The sequence below is a fragment of the Metschnikowia bicuspidata genome (assembly GCF_001664035.1).
Source record: "Metschnikowia bicuspidata var. bicuspidata NRRL YB-4993 chromosome Unknown METBIscaffold_1, whole genome shotgun sequence".
Taxonomy (NCBI): Eukaryota; Fungi; Ascomycota; class Pichiomycetes; order Serinales; family Metschnikowiaceae; genus Metschnikowia; species Metschnikowia bicuspidata.
The window spans coordinates 1,067,378-1,090,717 of NW_017387731.1; the positions used below are offsets into that span (position 1 = coordinate 1,067,378).

General features: G+C 51.2%; 6 protein-coding genes across 6 annotated transcripts; 5 read left to right on the top strand and 1 right to left on the bottom strand.

The window, feature by feature from the left end:
* Positions 1-591: 591 nt before the first annotated feature.
* On the top strand, positions 592-1,256 carry METBIDRAFT_29550 (uncharacterized protein; the record flags this gene model as incomplete). Its single annotated transcript, XM_018855433.1, has 2 exons — positions 592-1,085; positions 1,154-1,256. A coding segment is annotated over one exon (183 nt), but the record flags the coding sequence as incomplete, so codon positions are not given.
* On the bottom strand, positions 1,024-2,511 carry METBIDRAFT_29552 (uncharacterized protein). Its single transcript, XM_018855434.1, has one exon. It carries the CDS (start codon positions 2,021-2,023, stop codon positions 1,499-1,501), a length of 525 nt encoding a protein of 174 aa, XP_018713489.1. The 5' UTR covers positions 2,024-2,511; the 3' UTR covers positions 1,024-1,498.
* A 68-nt stretch (positions 2,512-2,579) lies between these two features.
* Positions 2,580-3,579, top strand: TRP99 (Trp99p). Its single transcript, XM_018855435.1, has one exon. The coding sequence runs from the start codon at positions 2,825-2,827 to the stop codon at positions 3,371-3,373; it is 549 nt and encodes a 182-aa protein (XP_018713490.1). The 5' UTR covers positions 2,580-2,824; the 3' UTR covers positions 3,374-3,579.
* A 1,067-nt stretch (positions 3,580-4,646) lies between these two features.
* On the top strand, positions 4,647-5,269 carry METBIDRAFT_29555 (uncharacterized protein). The gene has a single exon (XM_018855436.1). It carries the CDS (start codon positions 4,714-4,716, stop codon positions 5,251-5,253), a length of 540 nt encoding a protein of 179 aa, XP_018713491.1. The 5' UTR covers positions 4,647-4,713; the 3' UTR covers positions 5,254-5,269.
* Positions 5,270-10,963: 5,694 nt separating this feature from the next.
* METBIDRAFT_35728 (uncharacterized protein) lies at positions 10,964-12,397 on the top strand (the record flags this gene model as incomplete). Its single annotated transcript, XM_018856648.1, has 1 exon — positions 10,964-12,397. A coding segment is annotated over one exon (1,434 nt), but the record flags the coding sequence as incomplete, so codon positions are not given.
* A 6,150-nt stretch (positions 12,398-18,547) lies between these two features.
* Positions 18,548-22,729, top strand: METBIDRAFT_35961 (DNA-binding protein; the record flags this gene model as incomplete). The annotated part of the gene is made up of 1 exon (XM_018856676.1): positions 18,548-22,729. The coding sequence occupies one exon, from the start codon at positions 18,548-18,550 to the stop codon at positions 22,727-22,729; it is 4,182 nt and encodes a 1,393-aa protein (XP_018713493.1).
* Between the last annotated feature and the right edge of the window lie 611 nt (positions 22,730-23,340).

The window sequence follows — 23,340 nt, forward strand, 5'->3', positions numbered from 1 at the left end:
CGGGGGGTTTTTCTGCACGAGCGGCCGGGCCGCGGCGCGGGGCAGCTGGCTGGCGGAGGCAGCCGCCATTTTGGCGGGCTCGGCCATGGCGGGTAGCAAGGGGCGGGTTGTGTTTTGCGCGTCTTAAGGAGACTGCGGGGCACTGGGCACGGGGTGGCCGCGGCAGACTACGACCGGGCAGAAAAACGCGAAAACACGGTTTTTTTTGGCCGGGGAAAGGGCTCCGGGGTGTGCCGGGTGCAGTGGACGTGCCGGTGGGGACAGCGGGGGGAGGGGGCCACGGGGGGAGGGGTTGGCCGGACGGTTACAGATGGTGTTGGTAGTAGTAGGGCCTGGAAAAGATTTGGAGGACGAGCCGCGCGCCGAGGCCGCGTCACGTGACCCGCGGCCGCGCCAGCCTCTGATCGGGTGGCTGCGAGAGTGGGTACTGATATACGCGAGCTGGAGCGAGATGATTTATGTAGGAGGCGGGTTTAGTGGTCGTGGTTCATTCGTGCTGCGTTGGATTTTTTTTTCATTTTTTGGATGTATTTTGTTTTTTTGTTTTTGTTTTTGTTTTTGTTTTTGTTTTTGTTTTTGTTTTTGTTTTTGGTTGTTTTTGGTTGTTTTTGTTGTTTTTGTTGTTTTTTGTTGTTTTTGTTGTTTCCTTGTTCTTGTTTGCTTGGATGTTGTTTTGGTGTATGTATTGCAATGTCTGTGGCTCTGGCGGAGTCTGCACAGGCAGTATGGACGTCTCTACTACGTCTCGTCCAAACGCACCAATCTGTTGCGAGAAAATGCGACCTGGGTTTAGAGGTCCCTGCTGTTTGCGGCATTCACTTGGCCGGGACGATTTCGGATGATCGGGTGAGTGGTCTTTGTTGGCAAATACTGCCCAGCTTGCCAGCCTAGATTGCCCAGCTTGTTTGGGTGCTCGATAGGCTTTGCTTGATGTGCCCGTTTGCTTGATGTGCCAGTTTGCTTGATGTGCCCGTTTGCTTGATGTGCCAGTTTGCTTGATGTGCCAGTTTGCTTGATGTGCCCGTTTGCTTGATGTGCCCGTTTGCTTGATGTGCCAGTTTGCTTGATGTGCCAGTTTGTTTTATGTGCCCGTTTGTTCTATGTGCCCGTTTGTTCTATGTGCCCGTTTGTTCTATGTGCCAGCTTGTTTTATGTGCTAAAGTGGTTAGCTGTCTTATTGGCAGATGTGGACTGGCAGGATACTGACTGGCAGGATACTGACTGGCTTGATGAGCTTGAACCCTGCAGTAGGATTCGCGGGACTGGCCTGTTCTGGTTCCCTTGATCCACACAACTAGCTTGTTTGCACTCGCCTCGCCGGCTGCATTCTTCATCCGGCTTCGTCTCGTATATTCCCTTCCAAAGCTCATTATGTTCACGTCTCCTCCAACGCGCCTCGCTCGTCCCCCACCCAGGCGCTCTATCCAAGATCGTCGCCACCCTGGCACTACTCCCTCTCATTCCCATCTTCACAACCCAGCCGGTTCTTGCACACAGCCTAACTCGACCCGTTGAGACAGAACTGGATGAGCTTGAACAACTTCTGGCGGTCGTCCTCGTTAAACACCCACAACCCGAAAATGTCGCCAAGCACGTTCTTCACTATGATCAAGTTGTCGTTGATCTCTACGTTCATCTCGCGCACGCCGTTGTTGTTGACGCCGTTGGGAAAAAGGGTCCGTGTGGCCTGGTTCGGCAAAAGCCCGATGGAAAAGTTCTCTGGCGACAGGCGGTTCAAAAGAATCAAGCCGTAGCAAAAGAGGTCCTGCAAATCGGCCTCGCATAGTGGCCGGGTCGGCACCTCCGCACGGAAGTGGCGGAGATACAACGCCAACGTGCCCTGGAAATCCGTCTTGACCCATTCCTGCGACTCCAGCGAAAACTTGTAGATCACGCAATGAGAGGTCGAGTAGAGAAGCTGTTTCACCTGTGCGTCGTAGCGTGAAATCACGTTGTAGTTGAGTGCATTCTTGTAAAGATCGAGTGCCTTTTGCGGCGTGATCTGCTGCTCGGTGGCCATCATGGTTGTGCTGCCAGCAGTCTATGGTGCTGGACATGGAGCTGCTTCTGACTCTGCAGGCTCGGGTCTGCACACAGGCCCTGTTGGGACGTCTGCGTATAAAGCCACCATGGCAGTCGCTTTTCGGGGGCTCCGTTGCTGCTTCGTTTTGGCCTCCTTTTGGGCCTTCCTCTGGGAAAGAATTTTGAAAAAACCCTTTTTGTGGGTGCCGATTTGGCCGGACTGCCCCGTGATCTGCTTTCTATGCTTGGCCGTGACCATTTAAAGAGTGGCATGCAAAAGGGACAGATATTGAGAGAGACCGTCTGAGCAGAAATGTGCGCTTGAACTGAGACGCTACCTGGGACTTTCGCGTACATCATCATACGCTGACAGTCCGGAACGTGGGCTTCTTTGGAAATACGCTATTATGACCACTACATGGTACTGCAGACACTGCCCAGCAACTGTGCGCTGGGAGATGGCAATCGAGTCGTCTATGCAAGACCAATAACCCAGGCCGTCCAGGCGGCCATGAACTCTTGCGTCCTTCACTCGTTTTAGAAGCAAACCAAGAAACAGAAGCAAACCAAGAAACAGAAGCATGCCGAGAAATAGAAGCGCTCTATGCCAGTGTCACGCTGCATTTTGTGGTCGACGCTTTTGGCTTGCATCTCCTGATGATGGTGTCGCCCAGTCACGTGCCGACGGGTCGTCCTGCAGGCTGCTGCTCATGGTGCCCCAGACAATAAGAGCAGGTATCACCGTCCAGTCTCTTGCCTGCGACCACTTCCTTTTCTGACTCAGTAAACTCTCGTATATAGAATGTTCGCTCTTAGAAACAGACTCGCTCCCCAATTGGCCCGCTCTTTCTCCTCGTCGTCTTCCAGACTCGTTGCTGCCGGAGACAAGATTCCTTCGGTGTCCTTGTTTGAAGGTTCGCCAGGAAACGAGGTCAATTTGGCCGAGGAGGCAGCCAGCGGCAAGGCTGTGATTGTTGGTGTTCCAGGCGCCTTTTCGCCTGCGTGTCTGGCCTCGCACATCCCTGGGTTCTTGAGCCACTTGTCTGCTTTCCAGGATAAGGGATACAAGTCCATCTATGTGACAGGTGTCAACGACGCCTTTGTGTTTAAGGCTTGGGGCGAGGCCATCAATGCCAAGGGCACCGAGGGTGTGCGCTTCTTGGCCGATCCCAAGGGCGAGTTTGCCAAGAAATGGGACGTGCTTTTCGATGCCTCCAAGTTCTTTGGCAACGAGAGGTCTGAGAGATACGCCGTTTTGGTTGACAACGGCAAGGTCACACATGCGTTTGTCGAGCCCGAGAAGACTTCGATTGATGTTTCCGCTGCCGAGGAGGTCTTGAAGCAAATCTAGAAAATCTGACTAGACTGTTGTATCCTGGGCTTCTATACTCGTATAATACACATTAATGAGACAATCTTGCGTAGAGGCTGTGAGGGTCTTTCCTGATGCCTCCTCTCAGTATACATGTTACTTGGTTTCGAAAGAGCACTTCTTTTATTTAGCGTACTGTAATCCGGACTTCGAGATTCACCGATGCCTCCGGCATGCACGTTTGCCAGACTCACGGAGAAGTTATACTTCCAAATAGTCGAAACACTGGTTTAAGGGGTGGGACCTGCTCGAGGCGCAGAGAACCCGCAGAAATTCCTGCAACCTCTTTTCCTCTCTAGAAATTTTTGGGATTTTGTCTCTTTGAGTTTGCGTATCGCAGTTGCAATTTGCGGAGTATCGTTGTCAACTGACAAAAAGTTGAGTCGCTTAATAGGATTGAAATCAACAGAATGATGTGACTGCAAATTGAGCAATACATCAAACAGGGGAGCAACATATCATTTCCGAACGGTTTTTCGCCTGCTTGAGTGACCTGAAATCTTGCATCTGGCTATGTCTTAAGGGGATGATTCTTCATTTGCGCATTCGGTAATGTCAGGATTCAGCTGACTGATCCGACCGCATCCTGAGTGCTTTCTTTTTCTTGTTTTAATGTTTATTTCGGATACCGGGACAATGCATGGCGAAGCTATCGCAGGTAGGCAGGTATGGCTCTAAATTGATGCGGCCTATCAGTCAACCCAGCCCAGACCAATGCCAAAACTGTAATAAATAGTCTCTTTTATCTGAGATAATATGTCTCTGCTCGCCTCTCAAAACCCGTGGTCTTCTCATGTATCGTTGTATCGTTTGTCCCTACGTTAGCATCCACACTGTTTGTGGATTTTTTTTTGAATTTTCACAATGTTTTATGGACCGATCTTCAGTTTTATTCGAGTTGATAAGTTTTTTCTCTGTCTTTTAGCACTGTCTTTTGGTAAGGTGCAAAATAATGACAACTGATGAGTTTGCAATTATTTACTGAACAACGCGATAGTCGCCAGAATCTATTGGTAAATAAGAGAGCAAACTTCTCCAAAACAGTATCTCCAGCTCGAAAGACTTTTTCATAGACCATAATCCCACGAAACATCTAAATTTACCCCACGGAAACTTTGAAATCTTGTACATTAAATTTGCAAGTGATGGAGCAACTGTTGCAGACAGACCAGTTTCTCATAACCAAGACATCCTAACCTCCATCCACGCGCATCGGAAAATAAAGCATTGATCCCACTAAACTTCCTTCGTGCTCTACAAAACGCTAAGGGTTACAGTTCGTGACAGCGTGAGCTTGCCTTTATAACCTACTGATACCAATGCTCCGATATGGCTTCTCACAATTCAGAGTGTACAGCACACGCCCTGTTCATAGCAATGAAGAAGTTGCGGTCGCCAAAAAATGGCTCCGGGACTTCCAGTCGGAACACATACCACGTGACCCCTTCTCTATAACGTACAGTAGATCTTCTGGGCCCGGCGGCCAAAAAGTAAACAAAACCCTGTCAAAGGCCACAGTCTCGCTCGAAGCCTTCCAATGGCTCAACCCGAGGATCTGTTCGTGGATACCCGTCCCGATCATTCGTCAGATTGCGGCCACAAAATTCAGATACCTGACAAAAATGGGCGGGCTTCATATTCAAAGTGACACATCAAGGAGCCGAGAGGTGAACACCGACGAATGCTTCCGTAAACTATTAAAGGAAATCAAGCTGGTTGTATATTTCGAGGAGGACGCGTCGGAGGAAGATAAGAAAAAGTGGCAGAAACTCGCGGCCCTGCTGAAAGAATATAGGCTACAGGATAAAAAAAGGAAAAGCGACAAGAAGAAAGCCAGGAGTAAGAAGTTTGATATATAATTCCTGAGAGCTGCACAGAAGTGTGCAAGCGCATTGACCCAGCACTTAAGGATGATGGGTTCTCCGGGCGTTTGAATCAATATTGTTATCCAGCAGTGAATTTGCCCGCTCCAGATGGAATAGTGCTTGAGGCATTCCCACACATGGATTTGCGGCTGCGTAATTTTGAGGTGAGAAAACACGCTTGTCTGTTTATCTTGAGAAGCAGGAGGATAAAAGAGTTTCAACAGAGACGGTGACAAATTTCCCGCTGCATGCTCCAATTGGACACTAGCCATGCTTACTCAGACCAGAATGTAGTTGCAAAAGACAGAAGATGGTCCAAAGAGTCCAGTTTACATACAAGCAAAACTAAGCTCCTGATTTCAAAGTGGTTGTGAAGTGCAAGGCAAGCCACACAAAGACAGGACCTTTTCTGTTGTCCAATATCCGCAAGATTTATGAGTAATTGTTTCTCGGGCCTGTCCAGAGTGAGCATTCGTTCAGAGAACTGATTTTGACAGAAACCCGAGACCTCTGCCATTCTCTTTCAATGCATATGGCTTCATAAGAGATAAATTTTTGCTGGTGTACTTGGCCTGGTCACATGAAATACTCCGAGAGCTTTACGTCAAGCGACAACCTAGCCTGCTCGGCTTCCCGAAAATTATTATTGATGATCTGATTGTTGACTCTGCCATTGTGCAGTCAGACCGACTTTCCACTCCATTAACCATGTCACAGTTGAAATTGATATTCCTAGTCATCTTTGAACCGGAAAAAAAAAAGAGAAAAAAACAAAAAAAAAACAACTGATAGCTGGGGCTGCTCGGTTCGCTCATCTTGTTGCAAGCACTTCCCGGTTCATCTTCGGCAGTGTCGCAGCCGCAGACCCATTAATGTATGCGAAAAAACCCATACTAACAACGCCGTCATTTGACATGGAAGAAACCGATCTAATAATCGTAATCCCCTACATCATACGACATCGGTTTTTGGATGCAACAATGCTGATTTAGGAAATCAAAATTTCGGGAAAACGCAACTTGACTTGGGTGGGCTGCAGATGAGGTTGAACTATCAGAACAAGATTTGAAGAAAATCGACGCCGACACCATACTAACAATCGATCTTAAGAAAGCCGACGCTGTGGATGATTGTGGCTTAGTCAATCCGTAAATGTTCTCCCGGCACCAAAAAAGCTATATCCACGGGTGCGTTCTTGGAAGGGCGGCAGTGTGTATATTCGTTTGAAAGTCATCAACGAGATGTCGATTATAATAGATACTAAATATACTTTGAACTCACGGTGTCTTTACTACAAGAGTTTATTTAGGTATTGACCTATGGTGTATTGGGGTGCTGAAAGAAATATTAGGAATGCAGTTCAAGACTCGCTAATACATGGTGGTGTTTTTCGAATCTTTGTTAGTCTTTCGATTTGCGAAGAACTCTTTTTGGAACAACAACTTCTGAAGAAAAATATAGGCACCAAGGTCTCGGGTTGTATGAGATACGCAATCTGTTCAATATTACTCCTGTGTGTTGTACTCTGGTGGATGTTCATTATTGTGGCCATCATTTCATCATCTCTCTCGAAAATACCTTCGTTGAGTCCCTGAGGCACCTTATGAAGTCGTCAATGTATCCTAATGCATCGCTCACACAATATACCGGGTGTTTCCGAAGCTGTCTGAAGTACCAGTATATATAAAGGTCCAAATAATATATCTTAAGCTTAGTTCTTCGAGCTAGATGTAGCCAGGTTCTTATTGTGTAGGCGAAAAAAGCCAGTACATACGTTCCACAGAACTGACTTTGTTAAAATTTAAGGACTCCAATACGCCTTGAGACGGTCATTCATCTCTGGCTTTAGTTCAGTATTTTTATTTTTGAAAGAATGCTCAAAAGTCAATCGTCAGAACTAAGTAATATATGCGGCCTCAAATCGGTGTATACTTGAAGTCATTACAAAGACATGTCTTTGAAAAAGAATGATGTGCCCCCAGCCAGAAAATGAATGCAGTACTTATATTTGTTCCACTGATAAACCACGCCATATTGAAAGCAACCCTTCGAGTTAGACTATTTTTCCACTCAAAGCTCCTATATTGTCAAACTTGTATACTGTATTTTGAATTGAAAGCATATTAAATGTTGCAAGAGGCCCACGAACAGTTTATAGAAGTGCCTTCGACCGATATAAAAACATTCTGTCCTTACTTCCTCCTCCAAAGTCAGATCCATACTAAACATTGGAAATTACAAAACTCAAGAGCATGACACTTGTAAAGAAATTATAATGAGAAGAATTATAATGAGAAGAATGTGTATCCATGTGGTGGGTTGAGCCTGAGAATTCAGACCAGAAATAAAAATGCAAAAAAGATTGCAGCACCACAATTTCGCATATGGTCTCCCACTACACTACTCAGTGTGGCCCTATGCAGCTTAACTAACGTTGATCGGACGGGAAACAGTGCTTCCTGCATGGTATGGCCGCAACCGAAAGACTCTTTTCTGTGGGTTGCACATACGATGTTGTTTTTATCTCTTTAAATAGATTATATCATTTTATGAGAGCAGTAGTTATCTGTCTCTCTGCCGAGTATGAATTGTGAGTTACACTCGTCCAATAGGGAACGTAGGGAGTGGGAGCTGTTTAAAGGTTTTTTATATATATTAGTTATATAGTTTTGCCCCTTTAATCAGATGAATCTACCAAAAAAATACCATTTCATCATGACCGCTGATAATCATTTAAATTTAGTGAGCGCCATCGAGCGGTTGTCGCTTGTGCTTCGTCATTTGTCGGAGAGCCGACTGCATCTTTTTGAGTTAACTCAGAGTATTTTCATCATGTTCTTGGTAATTAGCCCTTTAAGGTATTTACGTTTTACTTGAAATAATTTCTTTTTTAGTTAAGCTGTCTTCCTTGTTTTGATATTGATGTTGATAACCTCACCCGAGCGTTTCTTAATTCAACCTAATTTGGGTGTGCGCCGTCTAATTGTGCTATCCGAACTACTCGTTGTCACATACTAAACAACTCATTATCACGTATTCAATAAATTGGACATGCGGATAGCAAATAATGAAAGGACTGGGAAGAGGGTGTCAACGCTTGTAAAATGAAGAAAACAAACCTAAATTGCCAACAACTTTAATAATAAGCCCCGCGGTATCCTCTATCGGATTAGATGGTATTTGGGGTATAGGTTCATGAATATTATTAAAACATCTATATAGTGGTGAGCTATACCTTTTTTATAAGGATAGATTTTTACTTAAGACGTTAAATATACGGCTATATCTAAAGTACTATGAAGATAATATTATGACGCTTCAAGGCACCCTCCACATTGTGCGCTATAGCGTTGGAGGAGGCCAGTGCGGCGTGAACAATGTCGTTGTTGTGTCGCTGGCTGTGCGTGGACCTGGTGGGGGACTATGTCGACGTGTCACGTGGTACCGGCATGTAGCCATCCCTCACGTGGCAAGGGAAAAAAAAACTTCCGTACAGGGAGAGTTTTTTCCCTCCTTTTTTTCTTTAAGTTTTTAGAGAATAGTAGTATTCTAAGGATCCGAAGTACCGTACGTACTTGAATTGAGAAATCTGATACTGAAACGACGCGGCCCTGGAAGTGCGAGCGCGGCCCTATATTTGAACGCGACTTCGGTTCTATTCTTGATTATTTAGCAACCAATCACTCCGGACCCAGCTTGGAGTGGACCTGAATCCTAAAGCCGGAAAACTTTTTTTCTACCTCCTCGACCTGTCTTTTTTTATACCTCCGTCGTGTTGACCCACGTGACCTTCTCACCCTCGCTGCCGTCACATATTGGTCATGCGACTGACCTATGCGATAACACCAGAGTACCGGGCGCGGCCCTAGAAGCAGCGAGCGTGGACCTAGAAGCAGCCAGCGCGGCACCAGGGTACCGGGCGCGGCCCTAGAAGCAGCGAGCGCGTTTCAGTACCAGGCTTCTCAATTCCAGTATGGTAGGACCCTTAATATACTAGTATCCAAAAGCCCTATTAGGAGAAAAAAAGGGAAAAACTGCTCCCCGGGTCTCAAAGGGAGAAATAACAATATGGTCATTTAAATAAAATATATTCTTCTCAAACTTAATCCCCGTAATCTCAATCATGTATTCATAAATGATACTACTTTCATTCATTACTAAACTTACAAGACATGAACCATGACATAACAGAAGGTGAATCGAACAAAGCTAGAGCAAGAAAGGGTAAGGACAACTTAAAAGAAAGAGAACAACACTTCTCGAGAAAGAAGAAATAAAGGAATATAACCACATGATAACTAATCCTTTGAAATATACATGAACATAAATAAGATGAAAGGTTTGCCACGTGAGAGGTGACTACGTGGCGGACAGCGCGGCCCTGGAAGTGCGAGCGCGGCACTGGAGGTATATTTCTCAATTCAACTATGTACGGTACTTAGGACCCTTGGAACACTACTACTACCCAAAAACCCTTAAGCATGAATTTTTCCCAAGGAGTAAAGAAGCATCATGGAGAGAGTTGAGTTCCGTTAATGTTTTGAGTGTAAGTTTCAAAAGTGATGACGAATCTGATCCTTGAAGCCGAATGCCAATTGTGTTGCCGCACATGTCGAAATCAAGCACAGACAATATCCAAGAACATCAGCCCCCGTAGTTTGGAGAACCTATGACATGGCACGAGCCGCCATCCAGCGCAGCGCACAGAACATGGCCGATTGGACTAATTTAACGTCGTAAATTGGGCAGAGCAGGATGCAGGCAGATAGCGGCGGAGAGGGCCCGCCACTGGCCCGCTTTTGCGTTATAACTGTCGCTGTGCGGAAGTTTTTTCTCTTGCCACGGGAGGGGTGGCTACATGGCCCATTGAAAGAAAACCACGTGGCAAGCAGCCAGCGTGGATCTAGAAATACGGGGCGCAGGCCTAGAAATCCCGAGCGTGGCCCTAGAAATCCCGAGCGTGGCCCTAGAAATCCCGAGCGTGGCCCTAGAAATCCCGAGCGTGGCCCTAGAAATCCCGAGCGTGGCCCTGGAAATCCCGAGCGTGGCCCTAGAAATCCCGAGCGTGGCCCTAGAAATCCCGAGCGTGGCCCTAGAAATCCCGAGCGGCCCTGGAAGAGTGCAGGCGCTGCCCCCGTGCGCGCGGCACCAGTCCCGCGCCAGGCCCGCGCCAGGCCCCGGCAACAGACATGGCCACCCGCCGGCTTCTTCTTCCGCCCTCCACCAACAACCACACCACGCAAAAATGCCGGGACCACCCCCCCTGCCGCTCGAGCCCGCGGTGGCCCGCGTCTCGCTGCTCGTCGCCGACTACGTCCGCGCCGCCGCGGCCGCGCAGCAAATGCCGCCGCTTCTTTCGGCGCCCGTTGGCATGGCCCACTGCCCAGACACCATCGAGCGCTTTGCGACCGAGCTCGCCACCGCCACGCTGGGCCCGTGGTCCGCGGCGCTTGCCGCGGCGCCTCCCGCCGGCGCCCGCGAGGACACCCAGGCGGCCGCCCGCGCGTTCCACGCGTCCGTGGGCCAGCAGACCCGCGACTTTGTGGTGCTCATGGGCTTCACCCGGCACGCCGCCGGGGTGTTGCGGGCCGTCCGGCGCGCCGGCGGCGCGGCCGCCAGCCGCCGCGTGCGCGTCGGCCGTGACACGGTGTGTGCCGCGGTGGTGCCGCCGCTCCAGGAGCTCTGCACGGCGCTCGACCTCCTCATGGCGTTGGCCGGCGACGGCGGCGGCTGTGCGGGCGCCAAGCCGGCGTTCTACGCCGTGTGGCAGCAGGCGTGCGACGAGTTGCAGCGCGCCGCGCCGCCCGCCGTGTTGGGCGTGTTCTGGGCGTACGTGGAGGCGCGGGCGCAGCGCATGCGGGCCACCGTGTTCCGGCCCGACAGCACGCCGGACCGCATCGCGGTGTTGGGCCTCTGCAACGCCGTGACGGACCGGCCGTACGTGCGGCGCGGCGGCGGCGGCGGCGGCCCGTTGGACTCGTACGCCAAGGACACGTTCCGCGACGCGTTGCACGCGCGCGTGCGCGTGTTCGCCGCGTCCATGCTCCGCTTTGACGACGTGACGGGGCTCAACAAGGCGTTCCGCGCGGCGCGCCGCGTGCCCCGCGAGCCGCCGCTCCGCGCCACGGGCTCCGCCGACGACCACTTGCTCGAGGACGCCATGCGCTTGCGCGGGCTCCTCCGCGACCCGGGCGCGCTCTTGCAGGACCCGCGGCGGCTTGCCGAGCACGCCGCGGCGCTCGCCAAGTTGCACGCGTACTTGCTCGGCGAGGAGACCAAGTACCGGGCGATCCACCCCGTGCGGGACGGGCGGGCCGTGCCCGCGGCGGGGCACGCGGCGGGGCCCGCGGCGGCCGCGCGCCAGCACGCCGACCCGGCGTTCTTCCCCGAGCACTACTGGCTCTCGGTGTTTGCGGCGGAGCAGAGCGGCGCGCGCTTCGACGAGCTCTGCGCGGAGGACCAGCGCCGGGCGCAGGCGCGCTTCGACTCGTCCAAGTTCCGGCGCTTGCTCCTCCTGCAGATCTACTTGGCCAGCTGCTTCTTTGTGGAGATCGCGGCCGGGCGCAAGGCGCACACGCTCGCGCGGGCCGGCGCGCCCGCCGCGGCCCGCCACCCCGTGGAGGCCGCCACGCCGCCGGAGCTCGTGCCGCGCTTCGCCAAGCTCCGGCGCGATACCGTGCGCGTGGTGCGCGCGTGGGACCCGGCCTGGGCCGCCACGCTCGAGGGCTTGGCGCGCGCCGAGGGCCTCTGGTGGGCGTGGCTCTTGAGCGGCGCGCCGGCGGGCGCTGCGCCCGTGGACGGCGCGGCCCTCCGTGCCACGGAGCAGAGGCTCCGCGCGGCGGCCCCGGAGAAGACGCGGCGGTACTTCCACACGCACGCGACGCCACAGCTCTCGCGCCGGATGCGCGAGCCCACGGGGCTTCTGCTCTTGCGGGGCGCGCGGCGGGGCGGCCGCGATTATGCGGCGGAGCTTGCGCGGGTGGCGGCCCGCATCGACGCGGAGCACGACGCCGCGGCCCGCGCCGCGTTGGTCGAGGAGCGCACGGTGTTGTTGTGGCAGCAGACGCGCGCGTTGCGCGGCGCGGCGTGGCTTTCGTTGGACGGGCACTTGGAGGCGGCGGCCCTTGACGCGGGGGACGCGGCGGGGGACGCGGCGGGGGACGAAAGGGCCCTGCTGGAGACGGCCCAGCTGGAGGAGAAACTGCGGGATGGAAATCTGCTGGAGGAGAAACTGCGGGATGGAAATCTGCTGGAGGAGAAACTGCTGGACGAAATGCCCCTGGAGAAGGCCCAGCACGGGCCAAGCGCACATGAAGAGTCGGCGTCCCCCGAGAATCCTCTGGTCCCCGACGCGCAATCCGGCAATGCCTCTCCAGCAGCCGCTGACACGCTGGCTTTGCTGGAGGAAGTGAAGAATGAATCGGTGATCCGTGCTTCTTCCAGCAGCGCCCCGGATGCCGTTGGCTCGGCCGCCCCAGATGCCGTTGGCTCGGACGCCCCAGATGCCGTTGGCTCGGACGCCCCAGATGCCGTTGGCTCGGACGCCCCAGAGGGCCTGGGTGACCGCATCGCACAGTCCCGCGTGGCCATGGTGCCTGGCCTGGAATCGGCGGGCACCGCGGCGCAGGCGGTGGCCGATCCCCGTAAGCGTGCCCGGGCCCTCGACGACGAGGACGACGACGGCACCGCCGCAAAGAAGGCCCGCGCCGCCCCGCCGTGTGAGGCCCAAGGGCCCTGAAGCAGACCCGACCCACGCCCCCAGACGTTTTGTGTTCGTGGAGGTTCATACCGCCTGAGCAACCCACGGGCACATGAGGGCAATGCAACAGCAGGAAAGAGCTGCCCGGGCCGTTGGACGGGCATTGGAAGTGTGGGAGACTGGACACGTCGGCGGAGATCCAATGGAGACGCCATTGGACAATTGGGATGAAGATGCAACTCAAGATGCCATTGAATTGCAATTCAAGGTGCCAATCATGGCTTCATGACCCATTCAAGGTGCCCTTCAAGACGCCATATACGATAATAAAGTACCATTGGACAATTGTGGTGCCATTTGAGGTGCCATTCAAGGTGCCATTAAGATGTAGTTGGGAATGCAACTGGAAATTCCGTTGGAGGTGCCATCAAAGAAAGCCTTTCATGATGCCATAAACAAGGCAATCAGATTTTCACGAGCCACTCAGATGTCATTAAAGGTGCCACTCAAGATGCCATTCAAGCCGCAACTGAAGCCGCAATTGAAGCCGCAATTGAAGATAAAATCGCAGATGCCATCGAGGTAAAATCATGGTGACAATAAAGACTCCATATAAGATAATGAAGATGCCATTGAAGATTCCATTGAAGTTTCCATTCAAGAAGCCATTGAGATGTAATTCGATTGGAGATGCCATTCCTGGTTTCAATGGAGAAGCCATTCATGATTCCATTCAAGATGCCATCAAGATGGCACTCAAGATGCTCTTGAGATTCAATCCGAGATGCCATGATCACAGACCATGCCACTTTTTTTGAACAAGGCTTGGAAGATCAGGCCTTTGTTGTTTACCTAGATCATGGTTTTTTTAGACACAGAAGGCAAGACGGAAAGATGGCGTTGCTGAGTATATGGCCTCGGAGTACACGAGGGACTCGTCTTTTGTTGCATCTGTTTGGAGCAAATAGCATATGTGTCCTCGAGCCCAGGATGTAGACTTGCATTATTTTATGAAACATTGCCAGAGACAGTTATTGCCAGCAACTATTACCATCTTTAATGCATGAATAAACGATGCCATTGGCAGAGCCATTCGTGACGCTGGCAAGATGTCATTGGATAAGACATTAAAGACCCAATAAGAAGCCAATCAGGGTTTTTACAAGCCATTAAAGATGCCATAGATTCCATTCAAGGTGCCATAGATGGCATTCAAGATGCGACTCAGAATTCCATTGGAGATGCCATGCATGATTTCATTCAAGACGCCATATAACAAAACAAAGATGTCATTATGATGCAACTCGAACTCCCATTGGCAATTCCATTCATGGTGCCGACAAGATGTCACTGGAGAAGACATTGGGGATGCAAATCAAAATTCTTAAGATGCATTCAAGACGCAATCCATGATTGCATCCAAGACGCCAACCAAGACGCCATCCAAGACCAAAAGATGGCAATGAAGATGCCATTAGATATGCCATTCATGATGTCATCAAGATGCTATTCAAGATGCAGTTCATGATGCCACTAAGATGCCATTCATGACGCAGTTGAAGATGAAATTCGAAGTGCCAGTCATTCTACTGGAGACTGCCATGCATGATTTTATTCAGGATGCCATTGGAGATATCATTAAAGAAAGCTTTTCATGATGCAATACAGCAGCCAATCAGGGTTTCCACGAGCCACTCAGATGTCATTCAAGATGCACATCAGAATCCAGTCTAAGATACAATTGACGATGCAGTTCAAGAAGCAGTTGAAGATGCCATTCATGATTTTAATCAAAACGCCGCATAACACGACAATGAAGATGCCATTTGAGAACTGGAGATGTCACTGGACATGTCAATCAAGGTGACATGCAAAATGCCATTAGGATGTCATTCAGAGTTCCATTTACATACCATTCATGGTGCCACTCAAGATGCAACCAAGATGCAATAGAGGTGCCATCAAGAGACTATTCATGACGCAATGGAAATTATTCTATCGGAAAACTCCATGCATCATCTCAATCAAAATGTGATTGGCGATACCATTGGCGGTGCCATTGAAGAAAGCCTTTTACCATGCCATAAGCAAGGAAATCGGATTTTCACATACTCAGATGTCACTCAGATGTCATTCAAGGTGCAATTCAGAATCAAGTTTAAGGTGCAATTGAAGATGCAACTGAAGATGCGATTTAGAATTCCATTGGAGATGCCATGCATGGTTTGATTCAAGACCGTTGGAGAATTGAGGATGCCGTTGGAGAATTGAAGATGCCGTTGGAGAGTTCAAGATGCAATACAAGATACAATTCAAGAAACCTGAAAACTCCAGTGGAGATCCCATTCATGATTTCATTCAAGATGCCATATAACAAGAGAGTGAGGATGTCATTGGAGAACGAAGGATGCCTCCAGAAACCCCTCCAAGATGGAATTCCCTTCATGAGTTTATTCCGAAATCTCGTCAAGATGCCATTCAGAATTCCCTTCAAGATGACATTTGAAATTCCCTCGAGATGCCATCCAAGATGGCTCTCATGACACAATCAGAATGGAATAATCCCACTGGGATTATATCGCAGATCTCTATGCATGGTTCCAATAAAAATGCCATTGGAGATGCCATTGGAGATGCCATTGGAGATGCCATTGGAGAGTTGAGGATGCAATTCGAGATGCCATTCAAGATTCAATTCAAGATACAATCAAATATACCTTTCAAAACTCCAGTGGAGAAGCCACGCGTGATTTCATTGAAGATGCCATATAACAAGACCAAGAAGGTCCCATTGGAGAATTGAAAAAAAATGCGATTTAAAAGTTTAATGGAGATGCCCTTCAGAATTACCTCCAGTATGACATCCAGAATTTTAATGGAGATGCCATTTAGAATTCCCACAAGATGCCATTCGAAATCCCCTTCAAGATGACATTTGAAAATCCCCTCGAGATGCCATCCAAGATGGCTCTCATGACGCAATTGAGAATGCCATTCGAAATCCCACTGGAATTCTATCGCAGATCTCCATGCAAAACAATCAAAATGCTATTGGGGAGTTCAAGATGCAATTAAATATGCGTTTCAAAACTCCAGTGGAGAAGCCACGCTCGATTTTATTCAACATGCCATATAACAAGACAATGAAGATGCCATTGGACAATCGAGGATGCCGTTGGAGAATTGCAAATGCCGTTGGTGAATTCAAGATACAATTGAAGATGTCTTGAAACTTCAGTGGCGATTCCATCGAAGAACCAATGGTGCCATTGGAAAATTGAAGATTCCATTGGAGAATTCATTTAAAATTGTAATGGAGATGCCATTCAGAATCACCTCCAGGATGCCATCCAGAACTTTGAAGGAGATGCCATCTAGAGTTCCCTCAAAACGCCACTCGATAATACCTTCACGATGCCACTTTGCGCCATTCAGGCCTCACGGTCCCAGATATCTCCATTCCAAAACGGTCCCTGGAAAATTGCACCTTAAAGCGGTTCTTGGGAAATTGTACCCCAAGCGCAGGCACCATGCAAGACGGGCCGCAGAAATGCTTGCCGGGCCACCGGCGCACATGTGCAGAAATCCCCGGCCAGCGCCAGCGCCATAAGTTTCCACCCCACGCCCATTTTTCCATCTCACGCTGGGCCTGTCTTTTCTGGCTGGGCTTGAGGTGAAACCGATGTTTCGCAGCCGTGCTGGCCCTGCGGTCCGCCGCGCGCTTTTTCGCAGCCGGCATCGCGGCCCGGGCCCAGCGCCAGGCCTGTAACGTGATCTCCCCACGTAGTCTCGCGTGGCCACGGAAAAAATGCTCTTTAAGAGAAGGGTTCCCTGTTTTTTTCCTCTTTGGTGTTTCCCGAGTATGGCCGTATTTCAAGTGTTTCGAGAGCTTAGCAGAATTTTGGAAGTGCTGAGCCCCGTACATATTTGAAAGGAGAAGTCTGATATTGGAGAGGCCCCGCGCCCCAGGGCCAGGCGCGACTTTTCGGCGCCGCGCTTTCAATATCGGATTTCTCGGTCAGGCATGGACGGTAATAGGACCCTTGGAATACTACTATTCTCTGAAAAGACTTAGAGTACTGGTCTTCTCCAAACCCCTGGAGAAGAAAAACAAACAGAATACACTTTCTTTGTACTAAAGTTTACCGTGCCACGCGAGAGGGGGCTACGTGGCGGATACCACGTGACACAGCGCCAGTCTCAATGTCAGCCCCAGCGCCAGGTTCAATGCCCGATTTCTCAATTCAAGTATGGACGGTATTCGGACCGCTGGAGCACCGCTCTTCTCTACACCCCTAAAGAGAAATACAGAAAACCCCTCTCAAGGACAGTGTTTTCCTAAAAATGCCATCAGTGACTCTCACTCTAAAATCCATGTTCCCATAAAATAGTAGAACTATTTCTAATACTCATCCAACATAAAGGTGAGTACGTGGCGGATATGACGTGCCAGCCAGGCCCCGCGCCCCAGGGCCACGCGCGATATTTCGGCGCCGCGCTCTCAAGATCAGATTTCCCAATTCAAGCATGGACGGGACTAGGACCCTTAGAATACTATTCCCCAAAAACACTCAGAATACTGCTCTTCTCCAAACCCCTGGAGGAGAAAAACAAACACAAAAATCACAAAAATCACAAAACAAACACAAAAATCACAAAACAAACACAAACAAACAGAAAACAAACACAAACAAACAGAAAAAAATCACAAAACACTTTCTCTGTCCTAAAGCATTTTCCCTTGCCTCGTGAGACGGCGCCACCTGGCGGGGACCACGTGACACGTGTGCGCGCCCCGCGCTCTCTTAACAAGACGCAACACCGCGAACCGCACCCACCACTACTCCTTGTTTCTTCTTCACTGGGCCGCACACTGCCTCATACAACACGTGGACTCGCCGGCGGAACCCGGCCCGACGCGCCCTGCCTAGACCCCGCCCCAGCCACGCGCCCGCCCAGGCTCTTCCCCCGAGTCGTGCGCCAGCTCCGGCCTGTTGGTTCCCGCCCTCTCGCAGAACCATCCCCTTCGCAGAAACATCCTCTTTGCCTCCCCACACCTCGCCTCGCCACACCCACCCGGCCCCTGGACCCGACAAACGCACGTGTGGCCGGAAGCCCCCGAACGGCAAAAAAAAAACAGCCACAAACACAAAACCAAACCTGCGCCGGCCACGCCCCAGCATGGCCTCGCTAGCCGCGCGCGACCACGCGCTCGGCGCGTCCTTCGACACGGCAAGCAACCGCCGCCACGCCGAAACCGACGGCACGCCGCCGCCGGCCCAGCGGCCCGCCAAGCCGCGCACCCGCCTGGCCCTCCTCCGCGCCGCGCAGCAGGCGCCGGCCACGCCGGGCACTCCCCGCAAGCGCAGCAAAAAGCCCCGCACGCCCGGCGCCCGGGCCCACTCGCCCGTGATCGACTTGACGCTCGACGACGCCGCGGGCGCGCCGCCCGCCGACGAGGACTCGCCGTTGAAACGGCTCGCAAAGCCGCCCGGCGCGCGGCGCGCCGTGCCGCCGTCCGCCCACGCCTCGGCACCGCCCCCTGGCGCCACCGGTGGCCGCCCCGCCGGTCTCGGAGAGGCGCCTGCGATGCCGCGGCCGCTCCCCGTGCGCGGGGCCGCCAGCCCGCCGGAAATCGGCCCGGAACCGGCCCTGGGACTGCCCAGCGCCGCCGGGCCTCTGGCTCTCAACGCGCCCCGTGCCGCCGCGGACTTGGACCTGTCTCCGATCAGGAAGCCGGCCGCGGGGCCGGGCATCGGGGCCGGCACATTTGCCCCCGCCGCGCAGCCGCTGTCGCTGCCGAGAAAACGGGCGGCGAAATCGGTGGCCTTCTCAGACAGCCTCGCCTACGACGACCCCAGCTCGCCCATGTCGCCCTATGTCGGGGACGGCGGCGGCGGCGCGACCCCGCGGCGCTCCATTCTCAAGCCGCCCACGGGCGCGGCGGCGTCGGCGCCGGCCGACCCCAACAACTCCAGTGCGTGGGTCAAGACCGCGCGCTGCTTGCTGCACCAGTTCCTGACCGCCAGCCACGCGCCCAGCAACCCGCGGTTCTGGCAGCCGGGCACGATCATCCAGCTCGAGCCCAAGTCGCCCGACTTGCCGCAACTCGTGGACGGATGCGTGGCCGTGTTGGGCGACGCCGCGTTCGACCGGAAGTTCGAGGTCTACGCCACGTTGAACCTCGTCTGCCGCGCCAACGACCCCGGCACCTTGGCAGACCTCTTTTCGGGGGAGCCCTCCGCGTGGCTCGCCGCCGTCGAGAAGGAGACGGGCTATGCGCCCCGCGCCTCGCCGGCCTCCGTGAAGACCATCTGCCGGTACGCGCAGCGCGACACGGAACTGATCGAGGCCCGGCTCCACGTCAAGCCCGAGTCACCCGTGCTCGCGGGCGTGCGCAACGACCCGTTCGAGGCCCGCGCCCTCACGCAGGCGGTCAAGCTCGTGTCCTACCTTTTAGCCATGCCCCTGACCAACAGTCTTATTCCGGCCGTGGACATCAAGTGGTTCTACACCCGCGCGTGCGACGCCGTCGTCCGCCCCACGCTCTCGAAGATGTTGGTGTCCCCGTACTTGAGCATCATCAAGGACTGCCCGTTCCCCTCCAAGAAACGGAAGCTCCTCTTCGAGAGCTGCCCGGACCCGATCCTGGAGAAAATGTTGTTTGCCGTCTTGAACATGCACAACTACTTGAGCGCGTCCTTGATCAACGAGAGGTTCATTGCCTTGCGCAACATCATCAACAACTTCCCCGCGGTCCTGGCCAGGCACCTCCACCACTGGCTTCCAGGCTTGCTCGTCAATCTCTGCGACTTGGACTTCGCCTTGTACCCCAAGGTGGTCGCGACGGGCATCACCGTGCTTCTCGAAGCAGCACGGAATTACCTCGACAACAACGACAGCTGTCTTTACATTCGCTCGTTCATGGAGTCCCCGCTCTCGTCCAGCCTGAGCTTTTGGGGCTCGGGTGGCGGGTCCACCCAGCAGAACAATGATCTTTTGGCCGTGGACTATGTGGTCGCAAGCTTGAAAAGCTTGATCCTCGACGGCTTCTACAAGTATGCCATGGATATCTGGGTGGGCGTGACGCTCCTTCTTGGGCAGCCCGAGGGCGGCTTCGACAATTGGAAGCACATCGGCACTTGGCTCCAGGTGCAGAAAATGTGCTTCAACGAGACTTCTGCTCTGGCGAAGGAAACCGCCATCTCGTCGTGGAAAGTCATTGTGTACAAAGTCTGCTGCCATGATCTCAAAGACCTGCGTTGGTTTGCGCCTTCGTCGATCGATTCCCCTGGCAAAAGCCTCCTGAACCCCAACTCAAAGCTCATTGGGAAGACGGAAGAGGCTCTCCGACAGAAAATCAGGCTTCTCATACACCCCTTCATGGGCATCTCGAGCTTGGATACCAAGAAAGAGTTGATAGATGGCTTACACAACTGCTTTCTCTCCATTCTTTACAGCTTGCTTGGTTATCAGCCGAAGCTCAATTCGAGGTACTTTCAAACCATCTGGGACAGGATCATTCAGCCCGTCTTGCTCAGTTTCTATTTCAAAAAGGATATATCCAATTCCTATATGAGCAACTTGGGATTATCTGTCGTGAACAAGCTTCTCAAGCCCTCTCTTCCCATAACGGAAAAATCATCTGGTGTTCGTTGTTTGCACAATGATCCCATCAGCTTTTCCGAAATCAATTCTTTGAATCCTCGCTGGATATATCTTCGTTTCGACAAGGTCTTGCCGATCGTTTTGCTTACCCTTAAACTGAAGCACTTGAGCTTCGGCGCCAAGTCCGAGGAGTTTCTCTGTTTCTTGGATGCAATTAAGTATGCCACGAAGAAGGAGGTCCAAATCTCAAACACTACATTTGACCTCATTGACAACTTGCCGCTTTGTCTCGAGGCTATGCTCAACGAGTCCGATGTATCCTATGATCATTTGAATCGCGTTATTTTGAGCCTCAACGACACATTTGGTGCAGTAAACCTTTTGTCTTTGACTGAAGATACTAAATCTGTGATCGAGCCGATTTTGTACCACTGCTTGCGGCTGCTTGCGACTGACCAGATACATTCCATTCTTGGTATGTGGTACAGCTCTATTGGGGAAAAGAAAAACCTCAAGTTCTTGTTCATGCTAGACAAAGTCAACCGGGAGTTTCACAAAGCTGATGTGATCGACTTTATCGCCGATATTCTAAACAGAAAGAGACTGAGCAAGTTCACAACTCACGAGATGAAAATGATTGGGCACATGTTCCAAGTCATATCACATGATTTCAGCCATATCGCAAAAAAAATCATCCAGCAAATCGTTCTTTTGAAAGCTGATGAATTCGAAACAATGCTCGCGGAGGTTGATATTGTGAATTGGAACGTCAACGTGTTCAACTTCTTCATTGTGTTAATGCATGACGCCCCATCAGATCATTTGAAGCAAGCAACGTTGAGTTTGATAGACCAAAGGTCAAAAGAGTCTCGAGAATTTGACCAGGTCGCAGAAGCTCTTTTAGTGAATCGATTTGACTTTGAAATTTCATATTTGAAGAAACAAATCGTTGCAGCTGTGCTGCGTTCTGGATCTTCAGAGACGGCACGGAGTTTGAGAGTCTCATGGGCAGAATATGTGAAAAATCTCGATTCCAGCTTTGTGTTATTGGATGAATTGCTTGTGGCAGCGTTTGAATCTCAGATGGAACTCAAGGATGTGATTGATAACCGATGGGACTTGTTACCTAAATTGAGTGCTGCTTGGATTCAAAAGTTTGGCACTTTACCATCACCCACAGAGCCGGAAGGAGACAACCCAGAATTGCTTGTAACCACAACTAAACGCAATTCGGAGGAGGAATCATCCGAAGTATCTGAAAAACAATTTGTTGAATCTATTTCACCAATATCGCTGGATGATTCTCAATGTTTGGCTGAAAAAGAAGAACCCATCAACGATACTATACAGCGGGATGAAAGTGATTTGAACCATACCAAAACGCATGAGCCTGACTATCTCCAAGCTTCGACAAATCTCACTTTATGGCTTGAGAAGAAGGATTCCACGACCACCGAGTCTCTAGCTGATACTGAGAAGAGATCACTGGATTCAGTTGAGAAAGATGTTGATCATCGAAACGAAGAATCTTTCATATTAAATCTCGAAGACAACGGGAAAAATACACCAAAAGATTCGGTACGGGAGCTGGTTTCCAAAGGCACTAAAAGAAAACACTCCAAAGAGCCAACAAGGCAGAACAAAAAAAAACACCTAGACGAGACTTGTTATCGGGATCTGGAGGATTTGAGTCACGGAAAAACTATGCACGATGATATAAAGCAGGTGAGCGATTCAGAAGAAAGCAGCAGGGAAAAAGAACGCAGCGAGAATCCAGAAAAGAACACTGATGTGGTCTCCAGCTCGGAGGAAAGACGGAGGTTGAGCCAAGATTATACGCCGGGCCAAGTGTATTTCCAAGGCCAGTCCACAGCCAATAATACAAGTGACGATCTGCTGGACACTTTTGCAATGCTGAGGCAAAAAGAGAAACACAAAGGCACATTGGCACTCGCCACCGTGGAGGAAAATTGCCCCAGCGAGCAACCACGAACAGGCATCAGAGCCAAAGCTATGGCCTTACACGAAGTGTTCGGTCGATTTGACGACGCTGATTTAGCAATGCTTCCTGAACAGGAGCGATACGATTTGGAAACAAGGATGATGGAGTTCATCCTTCGCATGCGTAGAGCCGGCTCAAGGGCCTTAGGTGCGAAGGAGTAGGGGATATAATGACAAGAATTAATGACAAAGAATATTCCGAGACAGAAAACAATGCATTGGACTGTTTGGTAGCATCGAATGTGGATCTGGGAATCTGACCATGTCATTGTCTTCTCTAAGCCAGACCTTAATTAATTTTGAAAAGCTATTGAAGAGGCACTCTAATAGTGGCATGTATATGCTGCTAAATGTTGTCTGGATGAAGGCAATCTGTGGAACCAATGACCAAAACAAAGCAAAGCGAGCGAAACGGAAGCTCACGCACGATAAAGCATTATCCACTTTCTACCACAATTTGTTTCTGGTCAGGTGTTCTGGCGGAAACTCTGCATGTCATATTTTGCATCAAACAATTCATTTGCACCTCGTATATCTTTTATTGAGCTAAGTGGTCACGTGCTTTTCTTCTATTAGAATTGGTGGTCACGTGCGTACCACATGTCTTGGTCCAGCCGCACCCTGTCGCTATGGCGGGAGAGAGTTTTACTGGAGCTGTGTACTAGTAAAGAACTAGAATAGAGTAAGGGGATGACCGCCTGGCAGACCACACCATTGTATCAATAACTTCTGTCCATACTGCTCCATCACTAGCTCACTTTTTTTTTTCTTTT